Consider the following 12,500-nt stretch of genomic DNA (forward strand, 5'->3'; position numbering starts at 1 on the left):
TCCAAAAAATCGGGTCACAGCCACTAGCCCATTTATCGGCTCCCTGCTGGATGGCCAAATGGACGTTCAGAGAAATAGAGCCGGCCTACGTAACGTATAATCCTAATAATGTTGGGAAGAACTAGAACACGACAACAGAAACAGAATTACACGAAATCAAAGATCACCTTTTAGTAGCCTTTACTTGTAAGGACCGTTTATATCTAACACTAATACCAATATTAGAATTTATAATTAAAGTTAATTTCAATATTTCTTTACCTTTTGGGACATGGACTGTCCCATTGAGACTTCCTGAGTAGCAGAACTTATTGCCTGTGTTATTTGATTGAATTTATAAAACATGATGGGGAGGCTGTGTTCTTGAATGTCTTATTTAAAATTTTAAGATTCAAATAATTTTAAGAGGATTCTTGGTGACGTTGAGTAAGAACCCCGGCCTTCCTCTGCTTTAGACTTTTGTGTCTTGCCTAAAAAGTTTGTTTTGCTCGGGAAGTTATCTCAAGGGCAAGGAAAGTATCAAGAGTAGCGTCCCGTAGATCTCATGGCTTGGTGATAAATTGCGAGATTATTTATACATGTTGTTATGGTTGCTATGCGAAAGCTGTTAAGAATAATATTTGGATGTGAGGCGCGCCTTCACTGTTCATCACTCACAATTATTTTGTGTTTTTTGTGTGAATTTAAATAAGAGTTAGCAATGAGTTACATAGATTTAGTTAGAGATAAAGATGCTCTCCCTGTCATCAACTCTGCCCGTCGAATTAAGGCGTTAGAGGCAGAATTACAGGCTTATCGCATGAGAGACAATGCGAGTTTGAACGCACCGGTTGGTATTCTAAAACACGACTCAAAATATGATGGAAGTCAATCTTGGAGAGCAATTAATGAGGTAACTGACATGTATACTCTATCAATTTTTATAAAGAATTTGTTTGCAGCAATATTCGTTTTCAGCAATCCACGATTCGTCCTAAAATATGTGCTCTCTTAATAACTCTTAAAATTGTTTAAGATGTATTTATAGGCTAAGCATGCCATGCCATTCCATTCCAAATTCAAAACGCAACGAAATTAAATCGTCGTGGTGAATCGTGAAGTGTAATGAATTAGTTAAAATGTCTTTGTTTTTGGTTTTTCTTTATTAGTGTCTTATTAGTGTCATATTTTTTGTACACACCCATGCACTTAGTTAAGTACCTGTGTTGCTTTTTTATGTTTTAGACACGACGATGTGATACAATGATGATACAACTCTTTTCCGTTTATTTATCACACAATTTCTACTAGGGTATTGGTTATGGATTATACTGTCTACCTTTCACAATTATGCTTATCTTCTGTAAGCAGAAGATGGCTCATTTTTAATGAACAAGATTTGTATGAAAATTAATTTTTGAAAAATGAAAACGGTGTTTCCTATTAAAACTGTATCCAATCTGTCACACATATTCATTCATTGTTTGAACAACAATTTGACTTATATATGATCTAAGTAGGGCCCACCAATTATTCGTTTACATTATACAATGCCTTGTACAGTGGATGAGGGCTAGTCATTGCGTCCGTGTCACCAAAGTGAACATCTTAATTGTCGAAACGTTTTGTGCCAAAAATTAAATGGTGTCATTTGCAAAGAATGTGTAATTTGTCATTATTCAGTATTTAAGTGGAGAGCAAAACATTATTTTTTTAAATCTCAGAAAGTTTGACTGCGACTACATTAGGTAGACCAGTTATATAAAGGGTTGATAAGATACCTTTTGTTTAAAATCTTTTACCCATTGCTTATAGCTCCAGGATCAAGTCCGGTCATTCCGTGAGGAAATCAAGAAAAAAGACAACCTCATTCAGCACTTAACCAGTGTAGAACCTGTTCCCCCAAGAATCCCCAGAGCACCTGATACATACAAGGTAAATAACTACCTGACTGCTCATTATATATAATTATAATAGTCTAATTCAGCCAAGCCGTATATCTATACAAGAAAAATGTCTCAATCAGTCACCACCATAAAAAAGGGAGCTTCTGTAGAGTTAAAAAACCACTAAATTTACTCAAAGCACTTTACAAGGTTAAACAGCAAGATTGAACATGATAGTCGAGACATGACTCCTTTGATGTGCTAATATGATTTCTTTTAGACAAACATAATTCTTTTAACGGCCAGACGCTACATTTAAATCGGATGACAGTGAGAAGCTGAATAAAGAGTCTTTTCCAAGAACGCAAACTTTTCATTTTCCATGATTTCAAACTGAAAATATAAATTAATGAAATGTTAAGATTAAACGCTTCACATCCCTTCTGTGACATAGCTGACAATAGCTTTTTTAGATTTAACTCACCCTCATGATTTTGGTAATAATGACTATCCCGCACAAATCTTTGGGCCTCTTTTTCGCTCACGAAGTGCCCGAATTCGTGTCAAAATATGGGACGAAGCCGTTTCGTATATGCTATTTTAAAAACTTAATTACGACACTGTTTATCGATGAATATGACTGAAAGTTGGCACACAGTTAGAAAAAAGGTCATTTTAGATTATGTCAAGCGACAAAACTCGTGCGATAACCAGAAGACCGTTAAAAATAGATTTTTACTCTTTGGAGTAAAATATTTCTAAAACTACCGGGCATGGAGGTTTTGTCGCTGACAAGGTATTACATGAACATTTCTTCTTTTTGGTTGTAAAATTTCATATGAATATGACGAGTACTTTTCCCGTATTTTACAAAACACCATCCTAATTTGCTCTTCAAGTTTCAATCTTTTAATCCACTTATTACAAGATACAACGAAAGGTTGAAAAAAAAATGCCGAAAAAGCGTCCCATATTTTCGCGGTTTTTTCCTCTTTGCGGGTCATCCAAATAAATGACACCTTTAAAACTGTATAACTTGTTTATTTATGAATGGATTTTCAAAATTCAAAAACATTTTTACTCAGTGGAGATAGGGCTTGGATTTTAGACAAAAATTTTCCTCAAAAAGAGAAAAAAACATTTTTCATAGTCATTGCTAATTTTGGCAATGTTCTTTCTTTTCACTAATGTCTATGTGGGACATTTGAGATAATACATTTGAACAATGCTCTCTAAACTTTAATTTGTCTGTGTGAGCCTTATGCTTAAAATTCATTTAAAATCTTAACTTCTAGTGGGTTTTGTTTTGTAAACTTAAAAAAAAAAAGATTTGCATATTATTTTGAACAACTTGACACTAAATTTCATTTTCCCCACCATGTTTGTTCCGACATCTATATAATACCAGATTGACATTACTTTGTAATGCAAGCAGCACGTAAATCTCTCTGACAAATGTACTGCATGCATTTTATAAAGTGTCCATAAAAAAGAGGAAATTACAGCCGTTTTCTTTAAAAAGAAATATGTAATGTATAATTTATTGTTTTAGACATTTATATATTTCTATATAACCTTGTATACGATATCAGGTTTGTAATTTCATTGTTCTTTTTCGTCATTTATTATTGTTTTGTTTTTTTCAGCTGACAAATATAATAAATAATATTTATTGTTTAGAAATATTCAAATATAGATAAATTGACAAAGGACCCAAAGCTTGCCTATATACCTAAATGTATTTAATCTAATTTGATATCTCCTTGTAAAGTTGATATTTTCAAAATGTTATTGCGGGTATTGAAGCATATATTTTGCCATAGTTATAGTTTTATGTATGGTTTAATGTTCAAGTAGGATATAAGTAGCTTAAACCTGAGAAATAGGCCATACTTTTTTTTTAGTTTGCTCTTGTTGTTTTTCCAATCATCATTTTAGTTGATTTTTTTTCTGGGATTTTTATTTGTATTTTGCCAACAGTATGACTCTATGTATTTGAGCACAACTGACTCCACTCGGACTGAGTTGGCCACTTTGCAAGTCAAATATGAAAAGGCACAAGTTCAGGTAATTATCAATGATCATAAACTGAAATTAATTTAGTCTTATCTCCAAATTTGACATTATTTTTTCCACAATGTATATACTGAAGCCTGCCGATTCCCTATTTGGCATCAAGTCATGATAACACCATTACAATAATGGGTCTTAGTCATACAAGTTTATCTGAAGATTCCACGTTGCTGTCTTTTTGAAGTTAAATAGCTCTCTCGTTGTGCCTAAAAATCCTCCATTTTTTTTTTCTTGTTCAAACCTACTTACTTAATTTTCTTTGGGTCTTGAGGCACATAGGGCATCTACCAGACATCTCCATTTTTTGCCGTCAGCTGCTTTTGCGGTGGCTGTATTCCAGGACAAGCCTGCTTCCTTTATTTCTTTTTCATGGTCATTCATCAGGTTTCTTTGGGTCTCCCCCGCATCCTCTTCTCATCTGCTGTCCTTTTTCCATTCTGGCCACATGACCCAGCCAACGCCATCTTCTTTTTATTTGGCTTTCAATGCTAGTGCAGTCAGCTATCTTTAATATATCCACTGTTTTTATTTTTGTAGGCCAAAATATGTTGAAAATTCTTTTTAGACACTTGTTTGAAAGGTTTCTAGCTTCTGTGTTATGGAGGAAGTCATTTTCCAGCTTTCACTTCTGCAAAGCAGTACACTTAAAACATGGTTTTTGTATATTTTCAGTATAGTCTCTCTCATGATTTGCTTTAATTTCCAAAAGTTTTTCAGCATGCCAAACGCCTGGTTTGCCTTTTGGATTCTGTGCTTGATGTCGTGTTCTGCATCCCGTCGTTTGTTATTTTGGATCCAATCTTGTTCAAACACAATATTCTATCATGGAACATCAAAACTTTTAATCAATTAAAAGTTTGTTTTTTTAAATATAGTATTTGTTTAAATTTTAAGTTAATTCAATTATTTAAACTTTTCACTATGCTCTATGATATTATCAGCACAATAGGAAATGCTGTAAAAGTTATTTTTGTCTGATATTACAGATTCGTGAACTTCAGAATGAAATGGAGGCAAGAGATATCAGGATCAGAGAGCTACAGAACCTTGCTGACTCAAACAAGGAAACAGAGTCACGTCTAACAGTCATGATTACAAATTTACGAGAAAAACTTGCTGAGTATGAGGCAAAAGCAGGTTCATTTGAGACAGTGGCTGAAAGAGGTGAAATTACGATCGCTACTTTACAACGGGACAACAGAGATGCACGTGACAAAATTGTTGAACTGGAAACGAGATTAAGGTAAATTTTGAATTACTATGTTTTCAGATATAAAAAAGAGAGTGATATATTGATAGAGAAAGAGAGAGAGAGAGAGAGAGAGAGAGAGAGAGAGAGAGAGAGAGAGAGAGAGAGGTGAGAGAGAGAGAGAGAGAGAGGTGAGAGGGAATGCATAGAATTTTATTTTGCTTTATGATTATGGTTGCCATTGCTTTATAATTGCACACTGTTTTCTACAGAAAACAAATTGATGAAAGAGAAGCTAATGAGCATCAAGCTTCATCAAGTTCTCGTCGTTTGATGGAAGTTTTGAATGAGTTGAATAAGCTTATTCTTCACACAGATGAATTGATTGATGCTTCACCTGCTTCAGTCGACTACGTCATCCGAAAGGTATGAAGGAAAACTTTTGGCCCTCTTGTGCTTAGCATAAATTATTTTAAGATTGCTGCCAGTAGGACAACAATTGTATTATAAAATATTTCAGGATAACTATATATCTTGCAGTTGTACAAACCTATTTTGTAAAAAGTGTGAAAGGCCTGCCTAAAAGTTGGGATAGTAATAATATTAATGCGATGGTGAAAATAGAGTGGCTTCTGATTTTAAAAATTAAAAAAAAATACATATTGTATTTCTTTAATTCCGAAATCTTTCTGTTTTATTAGTAATTTTACACTCCTGTTTAGTAGATTTTATGTTGAGAGTAAAGCATCTTTCATTACAATTACCATTCCTAATCCAGTTGATAAACAGAAAATCTAACATTTATTTTTATTTCATATATGTCAACAGTTTACCGACCTTGTTCAAGAGAATGCGATGTTAAAAGGAAAAATCGTCACTTTGAGTGAACACATGAATGAGAACCATCTCGAGACCAAAGCCAGCAGAGAAACAATCATGAGACTTGTCTCTGAAGTTGGAAGAGAACAGAAAGTGGCAACCAGATATTCCTCAGAAATTGAAAACCTTCGAATGGTATTGACATCTTTTGCTTCTCTGTATAGAATTAAAAGCTCAATAAGTGTAAAGTTTTTATCAATGATCACAATTTTTGCGTCAACAACAATAACAGCAGCATCAACAATAACAGCAATGACAACAACAACAATAATGATCGAATATTTTGGAGACAACTGTTAAAGTTTAAGGCTGATACATGGGCTGCATTTGACACCATTGATCACGAGATACTTATTAAACGATTAGAAATTACTTTTGGACACTGCGCTTAGTTGGTTTAAATCATACCTAACATCAAGATCTCAGTCGGTTCTGATCGATGGCGCAGTATCAGAAACCAGTGGCGGTTCTAGCCTATTTACAGTGGTGGGGCAAAGATGATTCGGTCATATATATATATATATATATATATATATATATATATATATATATATATATATATATATATATATATATATATGTATGTGTGTGTGTGTGTGTGTGTGTGTGATTTTTTTTTCTTTAATTAAATTATTTTTTTATTTATTTTTTTTCACCTTTAAACAAAAAATATTTCAACCACAAATAATCACATTCACAATGAAATGACAATACCAGTAGATTTTAATTATTCCAAACGTAATCAAAGATGAATCACGAAAGAGAATACAACTAAAAAATAAAGCGACGAGACATAATGCGACAACACCTTGACAATACAAGTCCATTTCGTTCACTCGAAAAATTAAAGAGATGCTTTAATCCCTCAACGGCGATATTAATATTTCTGTTAAATATTTCTGGTTTTCAGTAGTACGTAGTAACCTTAAAGTTTTCATCGAGAAGCAACAACAGCGATATGACTCGAGTTTCATTCAGAGCTCAAATTGCATAATTTTTACTGCTGGTTAGAATGATTGTGCCGGTGGTAGTAGTGGTTGTAATAGTGGTAGCGGTGGTGGTGGTGGAGGAGGAAGACGAGGCAGTGAGGGAGGATGTAATTATGGTAGTGGTTTTGGTGGTGCTGTTGGTTAGAATGATAGTTGTGGAGACGATGACGGAAATTGTATGATGATGTTGATATTGTTTTTATTGCTATTGTTGTACTTGTTAATATTGTTGTTGTTGTTGTTGTTGTTGTTGTGTTGTTGTTGTTGTTGTTGTTGTTGTTGTTAATGATGATGATGATTATGATGACAACGACGATGTCGTCGACAATGATGGTTACCATACGATATTACAAAGTTTATTCAATCTTAGGCTTTCGCCAATAAATCATACAATTTGATGACCACATACATGAAAGTGGGGAAAAAAATGGTAAATGGAACCAAACAATAAACTGATACCATTAAAAACCACCAAAAAAAATAAAAAAATACAACAATAGTAATACCACCAATACGTACAATAATAATAATAATAATAACAATGATAATGATAATAATAATAATAATAATAATAATAATAATAATAATATAATTATAATAATAATAATAATAATAATAATAATAATAATAATAATAACAATAATAACAATAACAATAATAATAATGATAATAATAATAATAATAATAATAATAATAATAATAATAATAATAATAATAATAATAATAATAATAATAATATTACCATCATCATTACTACTACCACCACCGCTACCACTATCACTGCCACCATCACCATCATTATTACGTTTCCAATTATTTTTTCTCGTTTTTTAAAATTTGATATCTATCAAAACAGACGAAAATTCCGGTGATTTTTTTAAAGAGTAGTTAAAATATCTACGATTTTATTAGCCCTGAAAACAACGATTTTTATTTTCCTATTTAAAGTAGGCAGGTCTGCTATGACAAGTATCAGTTCCATAGTCAAAATAAGACAAACAAAAACAAAGTTTATTTAATCTTAGGCTTTCGCCAATAATTCATACAATACAATTAAGACAAAATAATGTTACCAATCTCTCCTCATGCATTCGTTTGACTATCATCACAATGACGACCCTGTTATCTTTGCTCTTTACCCAACCAACCCCTAGCTTCTCGCCTCTTCATCGCTAGCCATCTTATGTATTTATTAGCTTCAGGACGGGCAAGTACGGAATCTGCCCACCCTAACTTTTAAACGTATTTATTTCCTCTATAACTTAGTTAGAATTCAACTCTCTCCTTACTCAGAAGAGTATTTCTCGTATACTAATTCAATTGTTGAGAAAACCAAAATGGTGGTTGTATTTTATATATTTATTTTGTCGTGACTTTTGAATAAAAGTGTTTTGTTTTATTAGAGGGAATACAATAGAAAATAACATTGTTTTGTAAAATTATTTAGTCTGGCAATAAAAATACAGCGGTAATTACTTTAAGAATTAAAAAAAGAAGAACTAACAAATTAATTTGTTATAAAAAAAACAAAACAAAAAAACAACAAAAAACAACAACAAACAAATAAGAAAACAATTTAAATAAATGAGTTTTGAGAAACACTAAAGAAAACGAGAAAAAAAAGAAATAATTTAAATGGATAAACAAATATATAAAAACAACACAAATTAATACTAAATTGATATAATATTAGTAAATTAATAAATTTAATTCAATACTGGAACCTTTCCAGCACAAGTAAGGCAATAAATAAGAAAAAGTTCGTTTGCCAAAATCTCTATTTAGTGTTCACTCGTTAATAAGGTGGGCTCATTTGAATTAGCCCGACCTAGTACTAGAGAGGCCAGACAGCAAAAATCGGAGTTAGTTCACCGTCAGGCGACGTGACGATGAGATGACGATGTGGGCGGAGTGGAGTGGAGTGGTTGGGGAGGGGGGGGGGGTGATAAACAGAACAGGAGCGTATCCTGGTTTATGCATTACGGGATGCATGGTGATTCGCAATCTATCAAAAATACACACAAATTGATTTCAGTACGAAGTATCAAGTTTAAGTAGTAACTTTTGAAATTATCTAATTTAAATTTGATTATTTCGGACCTGGTAATACAGCATATAACTTGAAAAAACAGGCTGGTATTTGCCCACCCTGCCCATTATTACCAGCCGTCCCTGTCAGAAACATTTCCTCTAAATTACGGCGTTCCGCAGGGGTCTGTCCTTGGTCCTGTTATTTTTACTCTTTATACTCAACCTCTTTCGGATATTTTTGTTAAAAATAAATTAATGTATCATTTCTATGCTGATGACACTCAGATCAATGTAAGCGATATCCCTAGTAATATCCCATCATTGATTACCCGTGTTGAAGACTGTATTAGAGATGTTAAATGCTGGATGGAAATTAACAAGTTAAAGCTGAATAATGAAAAGACAGAGGTGATGGTGTGTGGTAGAAAAAGTGTTTTGAAAGATGATTTTCTGAAGTTTACTCTAAATATAAATGGGTGCACAATTAACCTCTCAACGTGTGTGAAAAACCTCGGGGTAATGCTAGATCAACATATGACTATGCAGGCACAGTTTGATTCTCTATGTAGAAGTTTGACAATAGGATTAAAAAGAATTGCTTCAGTTAGACCTTTCCTAACAAGAGAAGTAACATGCAAACTAATAACATCTTTCATACTATCTAAAATAGATTACTGTAATTCGTTAATCTCGAGTGTAAGCAACGATAAAATATCACGCCTTCAAAGTATCCAGAATGCGGCTGCTAAATTGATTTTAAGAAAGAAGATAACATCCTACTCATTGCCACTTTTGTATGAGCTGCATTGGTTACCAGTTAAAGTGAGAATCGAATTCAAACTAGCAGTATTGTGCTATAAGTGCCTTAATGATCAAGCACCATTGTATATTACTGAATTTTTAGAAACGTATAAGCCAACGAGGAGTCTACGTTCTGCACTAGATTCTACAAAATTAATTGTTACAAATAAATATAAATATAAATTTTACGGCGGCAGATCGTTCAGTCACGTCGGACCTTCCATCTGGAACTCTCTTCCTAAAATAATAAGAGAAGCGCAGTCCTTATCAATATTTAAATCAAAGTTAAAACACCATCTCTTTGTTAAAACACATCTTGATTAATGCATCTTTGTAATTTGACCCCAATATGAATGTTAATTTAGTTTATGTTATTATATCATTATTTTATATTATTTCCGTATTTGACATAGCATGTGGATGTATTATAACATATCTTGTATTAATGACTTTATGTTTAGTTATTACATTGTTGTATAATGATAATATTATGTTGATGTAGTTTGTATAATGTTTCATTTGTATAATAATGTCACTGTATTATTGTTTCGCGCATTGAGCATCACCCAGTGATGAAAATGCGCGTTATAAATGTCATGTATTATTATTATTATTATTATAATACCGTCTAGTTCTTAAATCTTGAAATATTATATATTATTGTCACTGCCGAGATTACTCCATCAGAAATATAACTTCATTGGGAATATAAAACTACAATGGAAAATCTGTGAAATGTAAAGAATTGAAAAACAATAAAACATAATAAACCTTTCTTTTTTTACCAACTAATTATCATAACACACCACCATTTTATTTTTCATCATTTATCAATTGTTTCTAGGATCGTGACAATGCATTGGCTGCTCGACGGGATCTTGAGCAAGAAATTGGTCTTCTGAAAGAAAGACTAGAAGCAAATCACAGAGCTTTAGAAGCCACTAAGTCAGAACTGGACCTCAGGGAGAACCGCCTCAGCACACTGGATAGAGAATTCCGTCAAAGTGCCCAGTCCATTCGTTGTACAAGCACACAGTATGACCTCTTCCGGGAACAGATTGCAAACCTTTTGAATATAGTCTTTACCGATGTAAAACCAACAGAAGATCACATCAAGGAGGCAGTACAGAAGCTTGCTCGGGATAAGAAAGAGCTGGATGTGGTAAGATCACTTTGCTGATATGTCAATTTAAGTTGTTTGTAACAAGAATGTTTACATTAAAATTAAAAGAGCAATAAATACTCGAGAAACAAAAACAAAAATAAATACAAACATACTAAAATAAAAACAAAATAGGATCAACAAAAAAGAAAAGAAAAAAAAAGACAAAAAACTTCCTACACCCCCTCTGTACTGTACCAACTCTCCCTCGAGAGTTGGTATTGCAGTGGTAAAGATATTCTCCTTGAAATTTGAAGGTGGCTGTTTGGAAAATAATGTAGACACAAACATTTGTTTCTCATAATCTTATTGATGTTTTAACCTATTCTGTCTCGTCAGAGACTGACATTATATCGGGAGTGACCCCTTTTAAGATAATCTTTAATGTATTCAAAGTGAAAATCTGTATTGTTGTTTTGATTTTATTATAGCTTGCATAAGAACAGTAGCTCTGATTTAAGTGCAATATTTAACCATGCATCGCATTTTCAGACTGTAGAAGACTATGAAAACCGCATCAAAACACTTACTGAGCAGCTTGATCAAGAGCTGGGCCTCCACAGAGAAATGGCAGAGAGATCTAAGAGATTTGAGACTGAAACAGAAGACATGGCTCAAAGACTGAGAAGTGCTGAAGGGGAATTGGCCACTGGTGATGTTTTACGAGATGGACTCAGATGCGACAAAGAAAAGGTTTGCTCTGCTTTAATGCTACAATCAACTCTAGAAAGATATTATATCGATAAACAATTAAATAAAAATGTTAAGATATATTATGGGATTCAATTCAATAAAATCTATTTTTTAAAGTACCGTAAGAATTGATTGTTTACTACTTTAAGCTAATAACCAAATTGTGTAACTTTTTTGTACGAACGTTATAATGCGTATAATATTAAAAAGAAAACATTCAAAAACAAATTGAGAATAATATAAAAATTTCTTGAACTCATTGGGGTAATTTAGAAAATAACCAAAAGAAAAAAAGAACCAGGAGTCTGAAAGGGAAGGTACTAGATAAAGGAATTTTGAAAAAGTATTTATATATATCTTTCTTTCTTTATTTATTTCTCTCTTTCTTTCTTTCTTTCTTTCTTTATTTCTTTCTTTATTTATTTATTTATTTCTCTTCTTTCTTTCTTTCTTTTTATCTATTTATTTATTTATTTATCTGTTCATTCATTTATTAATTTATCTGTTTATTTATTTATCTTGTTATGATCTATTCATTTATTTGTTTTATTTCTATTCTACTCAACCCAATGCCAGTATCTAAGAGGATTGCAGAAGCTGGGAGAAATCATGAAGATGGACCGCATTTCTCTAGACCTCGGTCTTGACTTGACGATGGATGCCCTCCTTTCAAGAGCTGAACAATTAGTCAAACTTGAGGCTGACACATTAGCTGACAAATCTACACATGTGTACAACCTTCAACGCAAGGTAGTGGATTTAATTATTAGTCATATTAAAATATCTAGCAATGAAAAGTAAATTACTGTTGTGAAGAT

At 32.6% G+C, this 12,500-nt stretch overlaps 1 protein-coding gene across 1 annotated transcript in view; it reads left to right on the plus strand.

The window, feature by feature from the left end:
- The first annotated feature begins 554 nt into the window (after positions 1–554).
- LOC144963141 (coiled-coil domain-containing protein 170-like) overlaps positions 555–12,500 on the plus strand; it is a 19,583-nt gene continuing 7,637 nt past the window's right edge. The window contains exons 1-9 of the mRNA XM_078896833.1: positions 555–892; positions 1,795–1,914; positions 3,846–3,932; positions 4,925–5,181; positions 5,400–5,553; positions 5,956–6,141; positions 10,672–10,989; positions 11,482–11,682; positions 12,259–12,432. Of these exons, the coding sequence (XP_078752959.1) occupies positions 701–892; positions 1,795–1,914; positions 3,846–3,932; positions 4,925–5,181; positions 5,400–5,553; positions 5,956–6,141; positions 10,672–10,989; positions 11,482–11,682; positions 12,259–12,432 (1,689 nt within the window). The 5' untranslated portion in view covers positions 555–700. The remainder of the gene's footprint in view (positions 893–1,794; positions 1,915–3,845; positions 3,933–4,924; positions 5,182–5,399; positions 5,554–5,955; positions 6,142–10,671; positions 10,990–11,481; positions 11,683–12,258; positions 12,433–12,500) is intronic.

Source organism: Berghia stephanieae, chromosome 1, assembly GCF_034508935.2.
Source record: "Berghia stephanieae isolate SIO BIC M18660-M18661 chromosome 1, UCSD_Bste_1.3, whole genome shotgun sequence".
Lineage (NCBI taxonomy): Eukaryota > Metazoa > Mollusca > Gastropoda > Nudibranchia > Aeolidiidae > Berghia > Berghia stephanieae.